Consider the following 22,505-nt stretch of genomic DNA (forward strand, 5'->3'; position numbering starts at 1 on the left):
CACGCCTACAGGAACGTGCAATACTTGTTTAGGAGCGGGAGGGAGGAGCAGATTGCCGTTTGATAGATGCATCAGAATCCAATCATCGTTAACAGTGCATTCAGTATGATTGGATAGTGTTTTTCCTGGATTGTTCGTTCTAGAGGCCACTAAAAGTTTTCTTTTTTGTGTCAAAACTTTTAATTAATTGGTTGCAATGGGGGTGTGAAGAGTAATTCAAGCAATATGTTAAAAAATGCTCCAGAGTGCATGATCCAGACATCCCCTACACCACCTTTATGTCAAGTTACACAACCTCCACATGTCCAAAAATCAACCAAAAACAATTACTTAGGCTGGACAACAGGATAACTTTAAGGTCATTTTTTTTTTCAGTTTGAACTCTGCGTAGTTACTGCCTTTTTGCTTTGTAGGGCAGTATAGAACAAAATAAAATAAATAATAGATAACCTACTGTACATAACATCAGAGGAGAAAGGGAAAAAATAAAAATGCATAAAGAATTATTATTAACATAATATAATAATAATAATAATAATACATTTTATTGATATAGCGCCTTTCAAGACACCCAAGGTCGCTTCACAAATGAATTGAAAACACAAAGTAGCCAGGTGTCAGACAGAGCGGCGTATTCGCACAGCGTTCCTGTACAGACATCAGACTTTAGACAACCACAAACATAGCGCATTTCACGTGCATAGAGACAGCGCCGAACGGAGTGGCGTAGTCGCCAGCGTACCCGTGGCAACAAAGAACAAACAAATTTACAAAATAACAAGACAGACACAAGACAAAAGATGCCGGACGGAGCGGCGTAATCGCCTGCGTACCCGTGACACCAAGACATACAAAGACAGACACCAAACAACAATTAACATATAATAAAATAACCTAGATTAACAAAAACACTTGCAACACTAGGCAAAACAAAATGTCAAATAAATAATAAAAGCAAACAGAATCAGAAAAGTCCACGCCAACTTAGTCCAATTGACTGCATCCGAGTCAGACGACCGAGAAAAGTCCCAGGGCAATGATGACACACAGCCTTGAACCAACCCGGTGGATTCAATAGGCAGGCCGGCTGCGAGAGCACCCGAAGCACAAGCAGCAGAACAACCGTCTGAAGTCGTGGGCGACCCTGCTGATCAGCAACTCAGTTGACCCCGACAGCAACAGCTTGTTTTCAGCTTGGCAGCTCGATCAGACTCCAGGCTGAGCATGGCAGCTCGCAGACCAGCAGCTCGGCAGTCGCGGTAGCAGAACATCGCCCGCAGTTGGTCACATCGCCCGCAGTTGGTAGCTAGGTCCTGTCCTGACCAGACGGTGAAATGCAGCGCTGCTCACGGATGGAGGATGTGAGAGGCCCAGGGTTAAAGCTAGCCATCGTCAGTCTTCAACCCAGTGGACTTAACGGCATCAGCCAACTTGTTTGCAGAAAAAAAAGACTAAAAAGACTATCGAGAACAGCGTAAATAAAGAGTGAAACATTTAACTAGATAAATAACTACAAAAAATGAACAGAATAAAACACAAAATTACGAACATTAGCAGCTACATAAAAACAGACAAAAACAGGATGCCAGACGGAGCGGCATGTCTTGCCAGCGTCCCCGTAACCTAGCAACAATATGTATACTGTGTGTGTGTGTGTGTGATACAGTGGGGAGGACATGTATTTGATACCATGCTGAAGTTGCCTAAAAAGAGGAATATAAAATCATCTTTGACAATTGATCTTAATGCCTTAATAAAAAAAAAGTAAAAATCAACTTAAAATTGGAGTTAAAATAGCCCCACATCATCACATACCCTTCACCATATAGCTAGAGATTGGCATGGTGCTTTTTCCTGTTTGATTTGCATTGAGCTCAATGAGCATCAAACAGGCTAATAGACTAACTGGAAAACATACCATTTGAAGCAATCTGCTTCCATGCGAGAGTGTGACACAAGGACTCCACTAAACCTTGCTTTACTAAACCTGTGTCTGACTAATAGTGTGTGACCATAAGTGTACGACTGTGAACTGAATGAGTCCATTTATGATAAGCCAAGTATTCTTAACAGTTAGTAAGTAAACCCAGTAGTCAGAGGTGTAATCACATTCTTTTTTATCATTATTATTATTATTATTATTCAAAGCCAGTAGTGTGACTATTCCAGTGCCTTCATGTGCTTGATGGGTTCACAGAGAGGACATTTATACTGTATGTTCCTGTGTGGAATAGCAGTAATGTTTGGCATCTACACCTGAAAGAACCTTGGACATCACAGAACAAATACTGTATATGTATGCTGCCACCAAAAATAAGACATTCAGAAATAGTATTTAACAAAGACAGTCTGTTTGGTGCACAAACTTTACAGGTAGGCTAGGCTATTAACATGTCACGCAGTTCCTTTAAACTGATAATCTATACTGGTTGTGATCATAAACTGCAAATCTAGATTGGACTCAGCTATGTGGCATACCAGCGCATGAAAGGTGCCCTGTGCCAAAGGAGTGATACAAGACATACACATGCCTCTTGAGAGGATCAACACAGAGGTAAGCAAAGCTTTGCTCCGAGTTCAGACTGTCAGGATAGCACAACCCAGAGGCATCCTGTCAAAGCAGTAACAATAATTTCTTCATAAATCCTTTGGGAGTCAAAGACAGTGATGCAATCATAGAGATCTAATATTAAAGCTTAAAGATCTAAAGTTTAAAGAACTTTAAAGCTAAGATATATAGAAAGATTTGAAAAATAAATAAATAAAACTTTATACATACATAAGTGGAGACTTTTAAAATGGTCGAAGCAATGTTGATTTGTTTTGTCTCACGGTCTTTCTGCACACTAGAAAACAGAAAACGAAAAGCCTAAATTGCCCACCATTTGCATTCAACTGATATTGGCTTTTGCCACCTAACAATTTTAAACATGCACAGGAAAAGCAACATATTAACTGCAGATAAACTGTACAGGATGCAAACAATGTATACTGTACAGAGACTTCAACTTACCTCACTAAATCTTTATAGATTACTTTCACAGTGTCCAGATATGGATTGATACTATCCTCATACTGACACAGTTCACCACCAAGACATATATGTTTGAAAAGCTTGAAGATAAACTCCTCCCGATCAGCAGGTCTTATTAGATCATATTTATCGGAGTCCTCTATGGTCAAGACCTTAGAGAAGAGAAAATAAAATGAATACTGAAAATATTGTGAAAGGCTAAGGACATGTAGGCTATGAGCATTCAAGTCAGTGACATTTCAGAATTGCAGCAAACAAACAAAAAATCAACATAAAAAACAAATAAATGTCTTTTGAGTAACCTAAATGTACTTGTCTTCAGTTTAGGGCCCCTACCTTATATAAGATAACGATTTACTGCGTTTTATGTAACTATATTCAGTCCTTTGTAAATGTAATTTGGCAAAACAGAGTTTTTTCTACATTATATTAAAATCAATGTTAATGATATTGTACACTCATAAATAGTATACAATTGTAATTCTTAACGGTTTAGCCTCTAGGCAACAGCCTAATTTGGCTTGTTAAAAAAACTAAAATAAAATGAAACAGCCATTTGATTGGACGATTCTTAGGCAGGGGCGGGAACCCCAGGACTATAAAAAGCAACTGCAAGAAAGATGTCAGGTGACTCACAGGCAGTCATTTTGCTTCCTCATTCAGGAACTGCAACACCATATTTTCCCTGACACAAATTGCATTTCTCAGTCATTTTCTTCCACTAAATCATCTACATGTATATAAAATATGATGAGTAAGCTTTATTGATGAATAAAGCTGTATAATCAATAACTTTTCATAACATGTCAATGCAGGTGTCAGGAAATTACAACAAGAAAATGCCCTAGGTGATTTAGATTTTAATAATACTATAATATTTCTATAATTGTTTTGCCATTTGTCTCCATAGACTCTGTTTTGCCACATGACATTTTGTCACTTTGATCCTATAAAAATCAGTCAACTTTATATTTTTCGAACAATTCCGTACATTGGTCAGTGAAAGTGATGATGTGAGATTTACGTCTCTGACCGATACAGACCTTTTTATATGAAATTTTATGTTTTACAGCTTCCGAAAGTAGAATGTGGGTGTTCTTGTCATTGACCCATTCATATCAAACTTACAAACAAACCACATTCTAATAAATAAATCGAATACATGAATGAATTCAATCAGGCATACATTTCTCAGCTCATCAAAGTCTCCATAAATGTCATGGTAACACTTCACTATATGTCCAGATGGTCGCAACACTCCACCAGAATGCAGAGGATCAAAAATATCCATCGAAACCTTTGAGCATGGGATAACCTCAACATCCACACGAGTCACTTTATTACCTGTGAAAACAATGGTAAAGAAATTATTATTGCAATGTGATCACAGTAGGCTGTGCCATTTACATCTCTGGTAGGCCTTCTTCTCCATAGGTTCTTAATTCTTAAATCAGAATAACGGTCATACCTAGGGATGTCCAATATCCAGACTGTAAGACCTTTAAGTTCTCCGTTACGCAAGGATCTTGAAAAAAATCCTTCATATAAAAACAGAGATAAAGCCTCAAAAAATGCTTCTTTGATAAACATTTTCGAATACTATTGTTACATCTTACCCATTCCAAGATTACACTTACCAAAACAAACTCATCCTTTTTGTATGGATAAAATATCTGGTCGAAGTTAAAGGCCTGGGCTGATATTCTCCCCAACATTGACCTGTCATGAGTTCAATTTATGTATTTATCATTTAGGCCTATTTAATGAAATGAAGAAACTAATGGATTTCCAAATGAACAGAGGTGGGCACAAGTAGGCTACTACACATTATGTTGTCAAGGTAGGCTACATTTAGTATTTGCTTTGAACTTCAGTGTTCAAAAGTACAACTATTTGTCATTTTTAATGTGATGTAGGCCTAATGCAAAACCGGATAACTCAATTGGGTATACCATTTAATGATGTAAAGATCTTGCCATGTGGTGACTGTCAGATCGCTGTGTGATTTCATTCCAAATTCACCATGATCATGAATTCTGATGAAGAATCTACTGGCTACTACCACTACCACTATTACTACTACTTCTTTATGCCTGTATTTCAAATAGTGGAGGCAAGTACAGCATTTGCCTTTCAAATGTAAAGGAGTAAAAGTTTTCAAAACATTAAAACTCAAGTAGTAAATGATACTCGAAAACCATACTATAGGCCTGAGTGTACAGTATAAGTGAGCTACTAGGCCTAGCCTACTACCCCTGCCAATTAACTTATTGCGCTAACATCCAGCCTTAACATTACGTTTCACAATGTTAATATGGCATAATAATAGTAATACCCTAATAATGTGTGTCATTTAGTTAGTAGGCCTATGCCTTTGCACCTGCTAGTAACACCAGAGCCCATTCATTCTAGGCTACAACATCTCGCGTGGGGAGTCGACTAAATCTAATGTTTCATATTCTCTTAACATTCGTTTGGTGTGATAGTATGATACCGAACGAATGCCGGAAAGATACACGTAGACATAAAAAGAAATATCTTAAATATTCTGCTATCGTTAGCTTAATGGCGTAGCCTACATTTCAACTTTAGATGCGAGCAAATAGCCCTGAAACTAAAAAGATATCGACACTCATCAATAACTACAGACATAATTATATATTACCATTTCAGGAAGCGTCTCGAAATTTCAGGATTTTGGAGAAAAGGGAAGTTTTTGCTAGAAAGTAAATTGAAGACATATTTCTGATCAAAGGTTATCTGCTCCCCAGCCATGATGATGTTGTAAGGGGATCACTATGGAAACGGTCCACACAGTCCTCCGCGCGTGCGCCAGGTGGTGGAGCAGTTTTGCCGAACATCGCAGAAGTCTATCTGTTTCCATTTAGTAGCGTAATAGTATTATTATTAGCATCAGATCTTGGCTTTGTTAGAGAGAACTGAATTCAAACATTTTGAATCTCAGAATTCTCCTTGCCATCTAATCAATAACAAGACACTAAAAACGACATGGTTTTCATTAGCAACTTCAACAACAAAAGGCATTAGTGGCTTCCAAGACTGGACTTCAGCTCGGGCATAACCTATCAAGCGGAAGGTATGCATGTGGCTGCCATGGTGGTTGCAGACAACCTTGAAACCCTGCTGCTGCCCAATGGGGAACACGGAGGTGCAGTGTCAGGTTTCCTTTCACATCTGGGTTTAATAGGCTGTACAGGATGTTGTCAAGCCGCCAGACAAGAGCACTTAACTATTGATATTATAGCTGTGGAATTCTTTTGACTGATGCAGGCTAGAGAAAGTGGGCTGGCTGAAGGTACATCCCTTGCCTTCTACTCCCTGCTCTCATCAATGACAGAGAAATACCCTCAAGCTATTTGCAGGGCTCCTTGACCATTCATCATGATTTGGATCATTTTGGTGTCAATGCTGTTGTTACCTGTTTCACCTTCATCTACTGTAAGTTCTCCCTCTTACTCAGTTGGCCTGCAGGACTATTTCTTAAGTAAATGTGTCTGTTATTGGTAGCCTACAAGTATTTTTGGTTCCTTTATTTGGGGAATAGAAAAATAATATCCCTACAGTATGTCTTGTAACAGTTGTTCTGCTTTAGTTGTATGTTTTAGCAGCCAACTTACAATATGTCTCTGTGAGTATGTAGGTAGGCTATCTTTTATGTTGACATAATATTCGCTTTAAAACAATATTGTCATATTTGACCTTACATGTTGTGCTTGTTACATAACAATGAAATCAATGTAATTAGTAACGGTAGGCAACTGAACCTGGTGGTAAAAAAACAGATCAATATTGTGTGATTGCATATCTCATAAAGCAGTGTTTTGTTTTATTGTGTTCTGAAACAGAGTTCAGACAATGCAACTACAAATCAGTCTCTGGAAATAACTGATGACGATGATGGCCATGATGTCACTCTCAAAAGTGACAAGACTCTCCCTTCGGCCAAGTATGGAGAAAAGTGTACAATGCCTTGTGAACTGGCAGCTAAGTTCATGAAAGAAGAAAGGCACTCTCTATGTAGTATGTATGTTACAGACAAGGTATCACCTACCTTAGTCTAGTCTACACAATGTGGATGTTTTGCATACAGTATAGCCTATGGAAAAGCCAACTGGACTATGTAGGCTAGTCATATTTAATGACATTTCTGTACTTTAGAAATGTAACTTTAAAGGTGCATAAATCTAAAATTATAATAATGATAATAATATTAATAATAATAATATAATATGCCATCAGAGGACATTAAAGAAAAATGTTATTTTCAAATACTTCACTAACAACAATGATACAGTCAGAGTATTCATAATTCAAACTGTCATTTGCAGTCTGCAAATACTGTTTATGTTTTGATTTTGCTTTTTGGCCTGCTGCGCCACCCTCCAGCAGTTTACCAATCACACAGCTAGCATTTTGACCTTGGATTGCTTGATTAGCCTACTTAAAGGTGCTTTAAAGGTATACTATGCAACGTTTTTCAGTTAATTAATTCGTTCCATACTGTTATATATGATTAAATGAGTCATTACCGGTCGAACTGTGTTTTTTTTGGCCGCTCTAGTGGTCTGTAGCGGTAAAACCACACTTGCAACTTCAGGAGACACCGGGCACGCACCCATGCTCTACTCCAGGAAGTGTCATGTAAAGTCTCATGAAAAGGCACGGCAGACTGACCGATTGAGGAGTTTTGTCAAATATACATGCTAAAGCTGTAGGGGAAGCTCTGCAGAGAAATATGCAAGCATAAAACGAGCGAAAATGAAAAGTGAAAGCGAAACCGGCTATGAAATCGCCAATCCTGCATAGTATACCTTTAAGTGATGTTACGCCGTTTCTAGCCAAAACCTTTTTTGTCACATACAGCCAACATCTCACCATTTGCTAGCTCCCTGTCCAGTGAAAACAATGTAAAAATATGTGGTCTCTGTAGACAGCCCAGGCTCCAAAAATGGCAACAAAAACAGCCTGGCGCAACCTGGGTGTACAAAACAAACTTTTCCAGCCATTGACCGATGAGTTGCGCTTTCAGGGGAGTTTCAGTTGCCCGATAGGGTGGCATGAGTCAGCTGTTTGTTTTGTTTTAACATCAAACAAAACAGTGAACATCGCTTAGAGCACCTTTAATGCACTCAAATGTTTTTTATTTTGGACTGCAGTGCCCGTCTTAAACACTTGTGATCGTTCTTACACAATGAGCATCTTTAAGTGTGATGTCTTTTATCCTGAATGTTTTAGGTGACCTTCATCATTCAGTTGTTTCATACACAAGGAGTACTAGAAAGATGATCAGAGATTTAATCGATGAACAGCAAAAATCCTTAGAATTACTCTCCAACCAGGTACAGCCATATCTAATGTGCAATTTGTTGAAAAAAACACTTTTGCTTGACAATCAAGATTTCCATGAACATTTAAATGGTTGATGCTTGCATTTTAGGTGATGGAACTCACATCAAAGGTTAGCACACTCAGCTCGGAAGTTCAGCGGACCAACACTGAAACATTATCAGTGAAGCCAGTGCAATCCCATGGTAAAATCCCACCGTGTGGTGATGTAGATATTCAATGTTATAACCATATAAAGTTCCTTCAATCTGTTGCTTCTGTCAATTGTATTGTACTTGTATTTCTTGTCAATTTCCCAGGACGGGATTGTAGCGACATAAAAGAGACACTTTATGCAACTGTCTCCAAAATACCGAGTGGGATCTATATAATACATCCAGAAAACATAGAGTATCCTTTTGAGGTAAGCAATTACGGAAAATAGTGGCTAAATCACAAATATGGGAATATGCACATGATCCTGTAAACAGCTGCCTTTTAAGTAACTGTCGTATTGCTTAAAAAACCTACAAGCCTACAATAGTTACCCATATGAAAAAGAAATAGAAAAAACGTATACTGCCAGCAATGTGTTTTATATGCAAAACTTGTATGATTTACTCTTGAAAGTGGCCCCTTTCTCGTTTTCCTCATACAATGTCAAGTCCTTACAGGTTACAAAGTTTTATATGTTTCAGGTTACACAGATTTACTAAGGATCTTATAATGGTTTCACTGTCATATAAACCTATCAGGATTCAAGACCATTAAGATCCTTAGTAAACCTGAAACATATAACATTTTGTAACCTGTAAGGGCTATATATGACATTGTATGAGGAAAACGAGAAAGGGGCCACTTTCAAGAGTAAATCATACAAGTTTTGTATATAAAACACATTGCCGGCAGTATAAGTTTTTTCTATTTCTTTGTCATATGGGTATCTATGGCAGGTCAGCTGTAATGGTTCTTAAGTACTAAATTGCCCCTCAAGTTATAAATTGCAAAAGTTTGTTTTGTAGGTGTTTTGTGAGATGGATTACATGGATGGAGGGTGGACTGTTGTGCAAAGGAGGACTGACGGTCTAACTGACTTTAGACGTCCGTGGTCAGACTACGTGAATGGATTTGGTCATCTTCCAGGTCAGGGCTCCACATTCTCTGGAAGAAAAGTACAATCTGAATGAATATGCTGCAACTCAAATTTGTGCCTTTTTTACTTTTTGTTTTGGTTCAGGTGAACACTGGCTCGGTCTAAGGAAGATATTCAATATTGTCAGCCAGAAACAGACCCCTTTCCAACTCCATATTGCCTTCGTTTCACAAGATGACTCCACTGCGTATGCTTCTTATGACAAATTTTGGATTGAAGATGAGACCAACTTCTTCAGAATACATCTTGGAAGATATGCTGGCAGTGCAGGTAATATGTGTAACATTCACTTAGTGTCAAAACTGAATTTCTGCAAACTGAAATATTTCAATATTATTATACAGTTGAAGATATTGATTATTGACTACACAAATTATGTTTATTTTTGATAATCGTACAATCTGGCAGGTGATGCTTTCCGTGGGTACGAGCAAGAAGAAAACCAGGAAACGGCACCGTTTAGCACATCTGATGTGGATAATGATGGCTGTAATCCAACTTGCACATTTGACGGAAATGCTGTGGAGAGCTGTAGTACCCATCAGAATGGCACAGGCTGGTGGTTTAACCAGTGTGGGCGCGCAAACCTAAATGGATGCCCGGCGGACCAGGATCAAGCCACTATCCCACACATGCGCTGGGAAACTTGGACTAAAAACGGCATTCCGGTACAGATTAAGTCTGTGACCATGAAGATAAGGAGAATGGACATTCCTCAAAATAATTAATCGCATTAGAGGAGTGTTTTGATTTTACACTGTTATTGAGAGGAAGTGGAAATAAGTGTTTCAACCTGGTTGTGTTGTAGATACCATCCCATCAGATAATAAAATGGAACTAGCATCAACAATAATAATAAAAAAAAGAAACATGTTTGCATATTGAATCATGGTTTGATTAATGCCTTAAAAAGGATGATGAGTCACTTCATGGAGGGACATATCATTCAGAACACCGAAAAGAGAATATGAAACACTGCCATGGAATGTGAAATGTCATGTTGTGTGCGTTTCAGTACACCCATGTACAGTACATAGTACAATTTACATACATGCAATGCATGGAAGACAATAGCTGCTATCACTCAGTAAATCTCTCAATAAATTGGCTTGGGACCATTGAAAGAAAGGTATATTTTTTTATCATTATAGCACCTGACTGCTCAGTCATCACAGGCAGTGATGAGTCCGCCTACAGGAGGGAGGTGTCATTAGTCACATGGTGTGATGTTAACAACCTCACAGAACATCAACAAGACGAAGGAGATGGATGTGGACATGAGAGGCGGTGGGTTCCTTGCTATCCACATATGTCGAGACTTAAAGTGGATAAAGAACACGGCACAGCTGGCAAAGACAGCCAACCAGAGGATGTACTTCCTGTGATGACTGAAGACATTTGGTATGTCATCACAAATCCTCAACAAAGCTAACCTGCTGCATAGCTGTGTGGTTTGGCAACAGTGCAGCGCAAGAGAGGGTCGTAAGGCTGGCCGACAAGATCATAGTGACATACTGTACCTCCTGTCCAGGAGGACATATTTGAGAAGAGGATCCTTAAATGGGAAGAATGTCCTCAGTGATCTCACCCATCCCACCCACAACATTCTTTGTCCTCACGAAGTCTGACAAGCAGTACCAGAGTGTGAATGCCAGGACATCCACACTATCCAGTCCCCAACCACTATAGCTTACCTGTGCCATCAACTGCTCTTTGCAAGTTACTAATTTGATTTTAGACACCCCATGCTGAACCACCACACCACATCGACACACTTGACAGCCGTCACTTTTTTTATACAGAGTATTCTATTATGCGTACTATGTTTCTGCCCAGAGTGGGATGCACAAAGTAAGAATTCAATTGTATCATGATGATAAAGTATCTCTCTATCTCTCTGTCTATTTGTCTATTTGTCTGTCTGTCTGTCTGTCTGTGGCAGGCACTCCCAGATAGCAATTTCCTTTGGGCCGGATCCGCATGAAAGCCTTTAGATCCGTATGTAGCGGACCTACGGTATCTGACTGTGGGCCAGATGTGGCCCACACACAATAAGCGGACCCGTATTGCAGATCCGTACAACACAGAATAAGCGGACCCGTGTCACACACAATAAACAGAACCACATTGCAGATCCGTACCACACACAAGAAGTGGACCCGTACCACACACAAGAGGCGGACCCGTATTGCAGATCCGTACAACACAGAATAAGAGGACCCGTGCCACACACACACAATAAAAGGACCCGTATTGCAGATCCGTACCACACACAAGAAGCAGACCCGTACCACACACAAGAGGCAGACCCGTATTCATGGGTTTCATCAGGTCCCTTTGCACAGGTGTATCAATCACCATGCAGTCTGCATTGATAATCAAGGTGCTTCATTTTATACACCTGTGGAAAGGGACCTGATGAAACCCATGAATTGCAGATCCGTATACCACACAACAGAGCGGTAGATAAAACAGAGTGGCGACACTCCCATAGACCTCCGTAGGAAAAAATGGCAGTGCTTTTTCCAGGCTATTTCCTCGTTATTGGACTTTTGGAACTATTTACAGCCAATCTCTTGGTCAGTAGTTAATGAGTTAATTTATTACACCTTCCAGCATCTGGAAGTACATCCCACCCTCCTGGAATTCAGCCATTCAGCGCAGGTTTTTTGGAACTTTTGATCGCGTGGCGGCGACATCAAAGCGTGTCGCAACTCTCTCTGCTCTCTCTATGGCTCTGCCACACACAAGAAGCAGACCCGTACCACACACAATAAGCGGACCCGTATTGCAGATCCGTACAACACACAAGAAGCGGACCTGTACGGGTTCGCTTACTGTGTGTGGTACGGATCTGCAATACAGTTCCGCCTCTTATGTGTGCTACGGGTCCGCTTATAGGGCTCGGGATCATGACGTGAAAACTTTGCGGACACAGCACAGCTAATACTATATTTCTGCTTCTTGTCTTCTGCATCTGAATGAATGGACATCACGTTCAGTGCGCTACCAACATGGCGGCAATATTCGTGTGCCCGAGCCCTATTGTGTGTGGTACGGATCTGCAATGCGGTTCCGCCTCTTATGTGTGGTATGGGTCCGCTTCTTGTGTGTGGTACGGATCTGCAATGCAGGTCCCATATCACATATGACTTTAAGCAGACATTCACAACATCCCCAACTGGTCACCACTATAAAAAACTTTGCAGAAGAATTAAGGATGCTTATCACAATTTTATGACTTTATAAACCTCATGGTTTAGATATAAAATATAACCTAGACATTCTCTGATAACTTTAATTATATTTTGTGTAGGCCTACTTTGTTTGCTTGTTTGTTTGCTTTGTCTGCTTCCCAGCATGCATTGCAAATATTAGTTTTGAATGTTGAAACAATGTGGTTGGGATATTTTAGCTTATAGGCTAACCTACTCCACTGATGTTTTGAACAACAACATTACCAGATATGACCATTGATTTAGTAATTTATTAGGGGGGAAATACACCGTAGTCGTGAAAGTATTAGACCTAACCGGGTATAAATATCCAGCTAACTCATCAAAGGATTATTCATCTGGACGTGATCATCAATCTCCAAGCCGCACCCACAGGTAAGATAAATAAGCGTGTGAAATGAAATACTAGACGGTAAGCCTAATTGCAAATCATTACTGCATGCCAATTACTGCTTAACAACGTTGACAGCTGTTTCACTCACACAACGCCACACGCTTCGTGACAGATTGACTTAGGTAATCTACATGGCGCAAATGCTAACCGGTGAACAGGTAGTTGGGTGAAATTCGATTTTTCCTCTTTTTACGTCGCAGTGACAAAATACGTTTTTTAAAAAGCTCTGAATCATCGCCGGGACGTTATCTTGTTTGTTGGGAGCAGTCTCAGCCCTTATTGCCACCAGATCAGTTAAACGGATCCAAAACAATTTTGGACCGATGTGCGTCTGGACGTCGGATCAGGTCCACTATTCAGATCCGTGCCGGATGGCGTGGTAGGTGTGTTTTGCTATCTGGGACGGGCCTGGACGAGTGCAAGTTCATATCTGCCGCAAATCCGTCAAACAGATCCAAAACAATTTTGGACCGATGTGCGTTTGGACGCCGGATCAGGTCCATTATAAAGATCCGTGCCGAATGTTGTGGTACATGTGGCCCAGTTCCGTCCCAGTGCAGTTTTGCTATCTGGGCTGTCTGTACACCTGAGATGTTGCACATTTCACCTGTTCCCATGTTGGTGCCTGTGTGCAAATGTGATTGGATTACAGCAGCTTTACCTGTTCTTGATTATTAAGTGGCATGACCATATTAACTATAACAAGTCTGTGAAAAACAAAGCCATCTTTATTTAGATATGGTTTAATGTGCTAAGTAGTCCACAGATAAGACAAAGCCACCTCCAAAAAAGGATGGAGATGTGATATACATAAAAATAGTGAGAAATCTTAATAAAACTAATAATACCATGTGCATTAATATGTTGCAAGTATCAAGTATCAGAAATATGTCTTAATTTCATTTACATAAAATATTAATATGGTAATAAAGGATATCTGTAAACAGCTTGGATCTAGACATTTCCCTTGATATTGGCTACTTTGTATAAATATTATCAGATTTGCAGTCTGATTCTGTCGGTCACATTATCAATATTTATGAACGATAGTGTAAACTATAAAATAACTGTAAAATCCAGTTTTCTCTTGTGACCGATAAAAACAGTTTTTTTTTCACACATGCATTATGTGTTGCTACCCTTAAATGAAAGGGGGAGAGAGACATGACATTTTAGAGGCACAAACCAGTATGTCCGCAAGTTAATTCACGGCAGATGACCACTACAGCAAGAACTAGTCCATGGAAACATTTTCATTTGAAATCGGCACTTGTCCTCATGCCACACCACACCACACCATTTCCAGGAGTTGGCTATTGTACGCAAAGTCACAACAGTTCATACGCAGACATCACAACTTGTCTTCCAGACGCCTGATAAGCTTTGCGAGGTCCTCCAGATTGTGAGATTTCTCCTCCAACAACTCAAAACGCAAGCTAGAAATGTCCTGTTTGATTTCCTTCAGCTCCCCTGGAACAGACCAATAAAGTATTAGCTTCTCAAACCAAGCATTGCAACGGAAGCCATGTGTGACTAGAGGTTAACATTGTTTTGATGCCAAGAACTTGGTTTCATTCATGAACATGTATTTGAATGAATGAATGAATGAATGAATATGAATGAATGAATATATATACTTTTTTGATTCTTAACTATAACAAGTCTGAGAAAATTAGTTTCTCTGCATTTAACCCAATTTAACTGAATTAGTGAACACACACAGCACACAGTGAACACACAGTGAATCACACACTAACCCAGAGCACTAGCAGTGAGCTGCCTGCCCAACCAGCGGCGCTCGGGGAGCAGTGAAGGGTTAGGTGCCTTGCTCAAGGGCACTTCAGCCGTGAACTGGTCGGGGATCAGAACCAGCAACCCTCCAGTTACAAGCCCCAAGCCCTAACCAATAGGCCACGGCTGCCCCATTTGCATAGTAGCAGGGTTTTGGTTACTGTGGTCATTGGTCATGGGATATTTTTTGAATGGCTATTTATAGTTCTGGTGCCAAATCTGAGCTCTAGGAAGCAGGATGTGGAAGGTCATTTTAGGACCTTCTGAGCTAAAGTGGCTGCAGCACAGCATTGGCCACTGAAATGAATGGGAGAGGTAACCTGTCACACTCACTCCAGGTACTGTGGTGTGAAACCTTTGGAAATATATTTTAGATCAGGATACTACTTCCTTCGATCATATAATATTTCACATTCAAAAGTAGAGCACAGATTCATCAGAAAGCCATCTTTACCTTCATTGACTTCATCACTCTCTTTATCGCATTGTGCTTTGATAATATAACGCTTGATAAGACGCTTCATGATCTTCTGCAATTAGAGAATAACATTTTGTCATCCAAAAGCAGTTTTGGGTAAGTCAAAGAAAGTACTTGATTATAAATTGTTCATTGCTTCTCTTTTATCTCATTATCTGTTCACCGAAGTTACTGTATCAAGACTTAATACTAAATGCAGGTAATCTGAATTCAAATAAATTCAGCTAAATTGTACAGAATGTGTATCAGCAGTGTATGTCTATTTGCAAAAATACCTGATATCGGCTGGGACGCTCTGGGCTTGGATCTCGTGTGGGTGAAGGTTTGCTTCTTTCACTTAGCTGCAAGAAGAGCACATTTTCTTACGCATGTGGCTAAACAAACTGGAAATAAACCTCTGATGAATAAAATGTTGAGACAGCTGCTGATCTAAACACAAACCTCATTCAGCTCCGTTTCGGCCTTCTCCGTGGTCCACTGCCTGTTAATCAAGGCCAGCAGTAGTGTCTTGATCCCCGTGAACAGCGTGACCACGGACTTCGGGCTCGGCACCAGGTTAAAAGGAACTGGAAGTGTTCTGCCCGCCTCAAAGTAGGTAAACCAAAGTTTGGCACGGGCAAATTTCCACTCCACATCTGCATCATCCTACAGTATACCAGCAGCAGAATGATGAGCAAAGGCATTATGAGCTCTTAAAACAATACTAACACATTTATACAACAGGAGATTATAGATAGATACCCCACAGCAGAGATAAGACTGTGAGTCAAGACAGACATTATTACTGCAGCTTATTAAAATACTGGAGTTGCTCGTAGGTTATTTAAGACACACATTTCTTATAGGTTTATGCAAGCTTCTTGCATTGTAACCTTCCTATAGGTACTGTAGCTACTGAACACAGATGTTCGCCTTCCATCAACAGGTCAGTCAAGACTCTTTTAGTCTGTGATTCCTCATTGGTGGAATAACATCTAACTTACAGTATGTACACACATAAAGATTTCGACCATTTTCTGTCTTAGGTCGGAAGGGGCAAAATCGGGGCAAAATCAGCCCGATTATCTTTATGTGTGGGATCTTCAAAAAAAGTGTCTAAAGACTCATCTACTCACTTGGTATCAAACTAATTAATATATACAGTCATGGTTTGTATATTTTTATGAATATTGCTATTAATCTGATCAATTGGAGTCCATTATTTCTTATTCGGGCTATATGACTTTGAACCGGTACTTTTTAAATGCAATCTTTATTGATGTCATTGTAAATCGCTTTGGACAAAAGCTAAGAATCACAAACATAAACAACTAAATAAGATGATGTATATAGGAATTTTACCGCAATTTCCTGATATGAACTGTTGATCATTGCAATGAGCATGTTGAGTAAAACTACCACCATTGTGACGTTGTATACTCCATAGAGAACATAGCCAGTGTTCTCTATAAACTTATGCCCATTGTTGACGATAACAGACTTGACTTCTGATAGTCCAAATATTGCCCAAAATAAGGTTTTAAAGCTTTCCTCCACACTGAAAGACAAAAGGAATAATTATCTTCTTTTGCTGTAACAGACTAAAATAGAAGTTTTCTGTCTGGACATTTTTGTTTGTCAGACTTGACTTCTGTCTGGACATTTATGTTGTCAGACTTGACTAGCCACACAGAAAACCATTCTTCTCTGCACAAGCAGCATACGTAAGACGTGCAGAACAATTCAATTTAAACTTTGGTGCCAGGAGTATACAATATTAGCACAAGGCTTTATAAACTTAACGAGTTTTAAAGTACAGTTCAATTACTATTAGCTCTCAAAGAAAGTTGTTTGTACTCACGTAGTGAAGGCTTCGTTTTGTTTGGCTCCAAGGTAATACGAGTAGAGATTGAACATGCCAATCATGAATGCTAAGAATACCAGGATGAATATCACCATGAACTTGAAGATGTCTTTCACTGTTCTTCCTAAGGAGATCTGCAGAGGTCCAAAGCTCTCATTGGCTGGGAGGATGTAAGCGATTCTTGAGAAACTCAGAACCACTGCAATGGCATACAGTGCCTCTGAGACTATCTGAGGGTCGGAGGGTAACCAGTCAATGCGAGCTGCCATGAGAAACCAAAAAAAAATAGAATATGTAAAGGAACTGATTTTAGATCGATAGATAGATAGATAGATAGATATACATATTTTATTCATCCTCAAAGGGAAATTACAGTGTTCCAGTAGCCACACAAACTCAGCATTCATTATGTATGCATATAACCAACAAGACACAACCTGAATAATCTTTAAAAAGATTTTCAAAAAATTATTCTTTGGTTATTTTTCTCTCTCTCTGCTGAGGGGGCCTATTCCAAGTCATTTGGTCTCTTTACGTACTCACCCAGTTGGAAATATTCGATCTCTGCAGGCAGAGTTACATTGGTCAAATCAGAGTAATGTCTGTAGTGGATATCCACGTAACTCTGTGCCGAGTATGCGTGCCAGAATGCCATGAAGCGTGCAATAAACGATGCCACAAAGATGGCCAGCATTCCAAAATCCAACATGTTCCATGGCTCAAATAGATACTCTCTGGGTCCCTGAGACCAGATCTCTTTGCACTCGGCCCAGATCATTCCTGAAAGAGTCCCAATCAAATTTAGAACCTTGAAACATTGACATGGAGTTATTTTTCAGTCTTAATATGATGATAAAGAGCTGAACATGTTATTATGGGATACACCTCAACTAAAACTGACCTACGACCCAGGAAATGATAAGTATTTCCATCCAAGTGAAAGGGGTTGTTTTCATCCTAAACAACTGGGTGGGGCGATCATGGATCGTCATGTTTGGCAAGAGTTTCGTCCCATCAAAGCGATCTGCTGCATTTAGCACAAGAAGGCCAAGGAACGTTGTAAAGGATGCTGCATGAGCTACAAATTTCAGAAAAGGACCACGCATAATCCTCCCCAACTGTTGGAAAAAAAAAAAAAACAGTCAGATAAAAGTTCTTACTTCAAAGAGTAAGAAAAGTTTCAGCTGCCACCATAGACAGAAAAATCTAAATAGTGGGCAGTGAAGTTACTTTGAACTTTTATGAGATTCACATGTTTACACTCTCAGCTCTTGATCCTTATCCGAACACTTAAACAAACTCAGAATATAAAACCATTCTGTAAAAAAATCAGATAAAGGGAATATAACAAAATGCTAAGACCTTACTGCATGGTACGATCCAATACACCATGGCCAGGGCTGGCAGACCAATTGCAACAGCTAGAACAACCAATACCATAATTGCTGTTGTCTGCTGCCTAAGTCCAGAGACATTCTCATACCAGATGGACAGGAGCTGCTGCTGACAGTTTGGATGGGCGACAAACTATAACAACAGAAGAGGTAAGATGATCATGATGGGGTTTTTTTTCTTTTTTTTTTAATCGTTATTGAATTATGGGATTCCCTGAATTCAGTTTCATCGGTGTGACTTCATAACAAGGTCATGTACCTTTTTCAGTTCATATTTCAACGCCAGTTTGAGTCTGATGAGGCTCGGTCGCCCAGGTACCTCAGCGCTTTCATCAGCCTCTCCATTCAAAATGGCCTCCACTTCCTCAGTGCTTCGGCACAAGTCGAGAAGCCCCACAACAAAGTCTTTGCACTGAATAGATAACCTTGTGTAATCATTCTGAGAGAGAATAATGCATAATCCATATTATCATAACTGACAGTGGGATGTCGATGCTTACCAACAACATACAGATGTGACATCAAAACACAATATGAAGTGTAAACAGAAACATACTGGTCATATATTTGGTGAATACATTTTGATGTTTCCAATTGAGAAATACACAAATTGTGGGATGGCATTGATATCCCTCTGTGTTTATGCATTTTACCTTGAACTCTTTCTCAATGTTGGCCAAGGCGGCAAGTTCATTGCTGAGCTCCAGAGCTGCCAATACAGGGTCCTCATTGGACAGAGAGAGGTAAGCAGGGCTGGCCAGCCCTTTATAGGCGTTGATGCGTGAGCGCGAGTGACTGAAGGAGTCGTACTTCTGGTGGTAGTTACAGGTGTCGCAGTCACAGAAGTAGTCGTGAGGTTGCTCAATGCTGGCGCCCTTCATTAGGAGTGTGTGTACTATCTCATACTCGAGGCAGTGGGCAGCAAGGATAATCGGAGTGATGTCATGGGAGAAGCGTGTGCCATCCTCGTCGTAGGCAAAGAAGTCGTCCAGCATGGCAACCTGACTGGGACTTACAGTCAGTCTGTGGCCATCAGAAAAGGCTGGGTGGCTCAAGATGGACTCCACAATCCTGATGTATCCTTTGCTTATGGCCAGCAATAGGGCATCGCCAATTCTAGCAAGATTGGGTTTCTTCAACAGCAGCTCTGTGACCTCCAGGTGCTCATTGGCCACCGCCAGCTGCAGTGCATTCTGGCCCATGTAGTCCACACTGTTCACATTAAGATCAGGCATCTCCTCCAACATTCTGCGTACCACTGGTATGTTTCCATATTCAGCTGCATCGAGGAAGCGCTCCTCCACTGCAGTAAGGCTGTACGGCTCTGGATTAAACATGTAGGCCGCCCCGCGCACTGCCTGTCTTCTACTCTTTGCCAGATTCTGCCAAGCCAGAATCTGACTGTCACTGTTACTGTTGTTCAGCCTGAAATCATGTAATGTCAATGTTTATTATGCTTATGATAGATAGATAGATAGATAGATAGATAGATAGATAGATAGATAGATAGATAGATAGATAGATAGATAGATAGATCTATCTTTATTGATCCCCAAGGGGAGTTTATTATCATCATTATATTCTTAAACACATTTCTCTCTCAAATAGAGACAAGGCACAATGCTCTCATCAGTAGGCTACAGGGAGTATCTCAGTCATCTTGCATCAGCATCATTCTCATGATCAAAAAACAAATAATCATGGATTTCATCAGGTCCCTTTCCACAGGTGAATCAAGCACCTACTTTATTAGCAATGCAGATTGCATGGTGCTTGATTAATACACCTGTGGAAAGGGACCTGATAAAACCCATGAACATTAGGTTTTCTTTCATGCTAAATGTTCAATAATAACATTATGCTAGTTGTTCAGACCATTTTAAAATCGAACACCCGCAGGACAGGCTTTCAATGAAAACAACATTCCATCAGTCAGACGAAATTGGATTAAATCTATTGGACACACACGCTTTTCTTCAGCTGCCATCAAACGTCATAACAATACGGAGAACATTGTAAACAATGTAAACTCACAGCATAACTTCCATTGCTTACTCAGTAGGCTATTCTTTTTCGTGTTTTACTTAAACAACCGCAATATTTCAACAAGTAAACGCGTGTTTGATAATATAACTTGAACGGCAAATGTGAACGGCAGCAACAGAGCAGCCCAAAATATCAAGTTTTCGTAGCCTAATCAATTTATCAAGAAGTAGGCTAGGCGGTGTGACTGTGAACAGGGTTACTTACGTTTGTTGAAGTCCATGATAGCAGCAATAATTTTCCTCACCAAAATCAGCATTCATCAGTAGATTGTCCCGACTCCTTATCCGTTCTTTAATTGCTCGAGATGGTGATTGATTTTCATGTAAAACACCACGTTGATTCATTTTGTCGAAGTTTTTAAGTAATACTCAGTGCGTACTGAAACTGACATCCCCAAACCTGCAATAAACAGCTGGCTATAACTGATGTCCACAGTCGTGCCCACTGCAGTCGCCCCTCTTGTCTAATCTTCTATCTGTGACAGTCCTGAGAAAGAACAGGGCTCTGTGGAATTTTCTCAGTGTTCTTCCAGCCTACTGCAATAAATGAGGCATTTAACAAACTGTTTTCACTCGAGGTCAACACATCTCTGAGCTCCCTACAACACTTTCTAGGTACCCAGAGATCAATAGTTCAGTTTTTATCATTCTGCAATGCTCAATTCTAAAAACAACAATAACAACATAATTCTTAACAGCTGACACTAATATGACTGTCAGACTTCTGGATGATCAATGTGTTTAATTAATTAAACATGGGCCCACAATAGGTTGATAAGGACGAAACATTCCAACATAATTGAGCTCTTTTACAATGTTTAGAGGTTGGTGAATAGGAGAGCTGTTATACTGTAAAGCCCTCTGATGATATCGTGCCATAAAATCCCCCTGAGCCTGCCTGCAATGCCCGCGGAGCAGCATTTCCTGTGTGCTTGCGGAAAAGTTTGTGTGACTGTAGTCAAGTGTGGGAAATCGTCTCAGCGGAATTCTGTTGACCAATAGCAAATAAAACCAAGCAATGATGCACCATGTTGATTACGTGTGTATGTGTGTGTCCGCGTCCAAGGCCAAAGCCAGTTCCGTGGGGATATGACATGGCTGACAGGTCAGAAGGTCAGACCCAAGAGAAGGTCATGGGAAGCCACCGTCTTGGTTCTTTTATCATGTTCACTTGTGCACTTTCACACTGATGACCATTGCAGCTGCTCATCCTATTTATAGCTCTTAGAGAACGTGCCCTGCCAAAAGAGCTCGCTGGCTCCACAGTACAATTCTAGAAACATCTCCAACTGCTGAATTGCATAACATCTCATTAGGCTACTGGTGGGCCACCACCGTCAACTCTTTCCTCGAATGCCCCCTACTACATCTCTGACAACAGCAAGGCCCACATTTCTCCTCTGAGGTGCCGCTACTGGAGATCACCATGGCATCGCATGTATATGATAGCGCCTGAACCATGTCCTGAAATTACATCCAGCTCATGTAGCCTACAGTCTCTGTCGGATGTCATGAAAGCACCCTGTTCATGTAATGCTTCACTTGGGTTGGAACATTTTGTTTAGTCTCGGCCAAGAAAAAAAAAGCATTCTTTTCTCAGAATAGAAACCCAGGAGATGGGCCTAGTGTATACACATTATTCTCAACTTATTTACACAAAGGGCGGTGATCGTAACTACACCAGTGAGGGCCCCACACATGGAAGAGTTTCTTTCAAACAATTTAATTACGCATCACGATTATGACAGGGAATCCAATCACAAAAAAGTGACCATGCTGTAGACCTGCAAG

The 22,505-nt window shown here is 40.2% G+C and overlaps 3 protein-coding genes across 4 annotated transcripts; 1 reads left to right on the forward strand and 2 right to left on the reverse strand.

Moving 5' to 3' along the window:
- Positions 1 to 2,436: 2,436 nt before the first annotated feature.
- On the reverse strand, positions 2,437 to 5,826 carry cfap300 (cilia and flagella associated protein 300). 2 transcript variants are annotated; one of them, XM_062536069.1, is made up of 7 exons: positions 5,700 to 5,820; positions 4,672 to 4,753; positions 4,503 to 4,572; positions 4,221 to 4,378; positions 3,014 to 3,186; positions 2,780 to 2,846; positions 2,437 to 2,611 (listed from the first exon to the last, which is right to left on the reverse strand). In XM_062536069.1, exons 1-7 carry the CDS (start codon positions 5,807 to 5,809, stop codon positions 2,462 to 2,464), a joined length of 810 nt encoding a protein of 269 aa, XP_062392053.1. In that variant the 5' UTR covers positions 5,810 to 5,820; the 3' UTR covers positions 2,437 to 2,461. The 2 variants fall into 2 exon arrangements, with proteins under 2 accessions (XP_062392053.1, XP_062392052.1); XM_062536068.1 differs by having other exon boundaries at positions 4,503 to 4,753; positions 5,700 to 5,826.
- angptl5 (angiopoietin-like 5) lies at positions 4,831 to 10,376 on the forward strand. The gene is made up of 8 exons (XM_062536067.1): positions 4,831 to 6,493; positions 6,901 to 7,075; positions 8,291 to 8,394; positions 8,493 to 8,586; positions 8,701 to 8,804; positions 9,403 to 9,523; positions 9,618 to 9,803; positions 9,942 to 10,376. Exons 1-8 carry the CDS (start codon positions 6,437 to 6,439, stop codon positions 10,259 to 10,261), a joined length of 1,161 nt encoding a protein of 386 aa, XP_062392051.1. The 5' UTR covers positions 4,831 to 6,436; the 3' UTR covers positions 10,262 to 10,376.
- A 3,534-nt stretch (positions 10,377 to 13,910) lies between these two features.
- On the reverse strand, positions 13,911 to 21,182 carry trpc6a (transient receptor potential cation channel, subfamily C, member 6a). Its single transcript, XM_062535539.1, has 12 exons — positions 20,920 to 21,182; positions 19,323 to 20,094; positions 18,929 to 19,108; positions 18,638 to 18,802; positions 18,177 to 18,393; positions 17,819 to 18,055; positions 17,273 to 17,537; positions 16,774 to 16,969; positions 15,874 to 16,077; positions 15,708 to 15,773; positions 15,409 to 15,484; positions 13,911 to 14,633 (listed from the first exon to the last, which is right to left on the reverse strand). The coding sequence occupies exons 1-12, from the start codon at positions 21,057 to 21,059 to the stop codon at positions 14,515 to 14,517; spliced, it is 2,637 nt and encodes an 878-aa protein (XP_062391523.1). The 5' UTR covers positions 21,060 to 21,182; the 3' UTR covers positions 13,911 to 14,514.
- Positions 21,183 to 22,505: the final 1,323 nt, after the last annotated feature.

This window comes from Sardina pilchardus, chromosome 5 (genome assembly GCF_963854185.1).
Source record: "Sardina pilchardus chromosome 5, fSarPil1.1, whole genome shotgun sequence".
In the NCBI taxonomy this organism is placed as follows: domain Eukaryota; kingdom Metazoa; phylum Chordata; class Actinopteri; order Clupeiformes; family Clupeidae; genus Sardina; species Sardina pilchardus.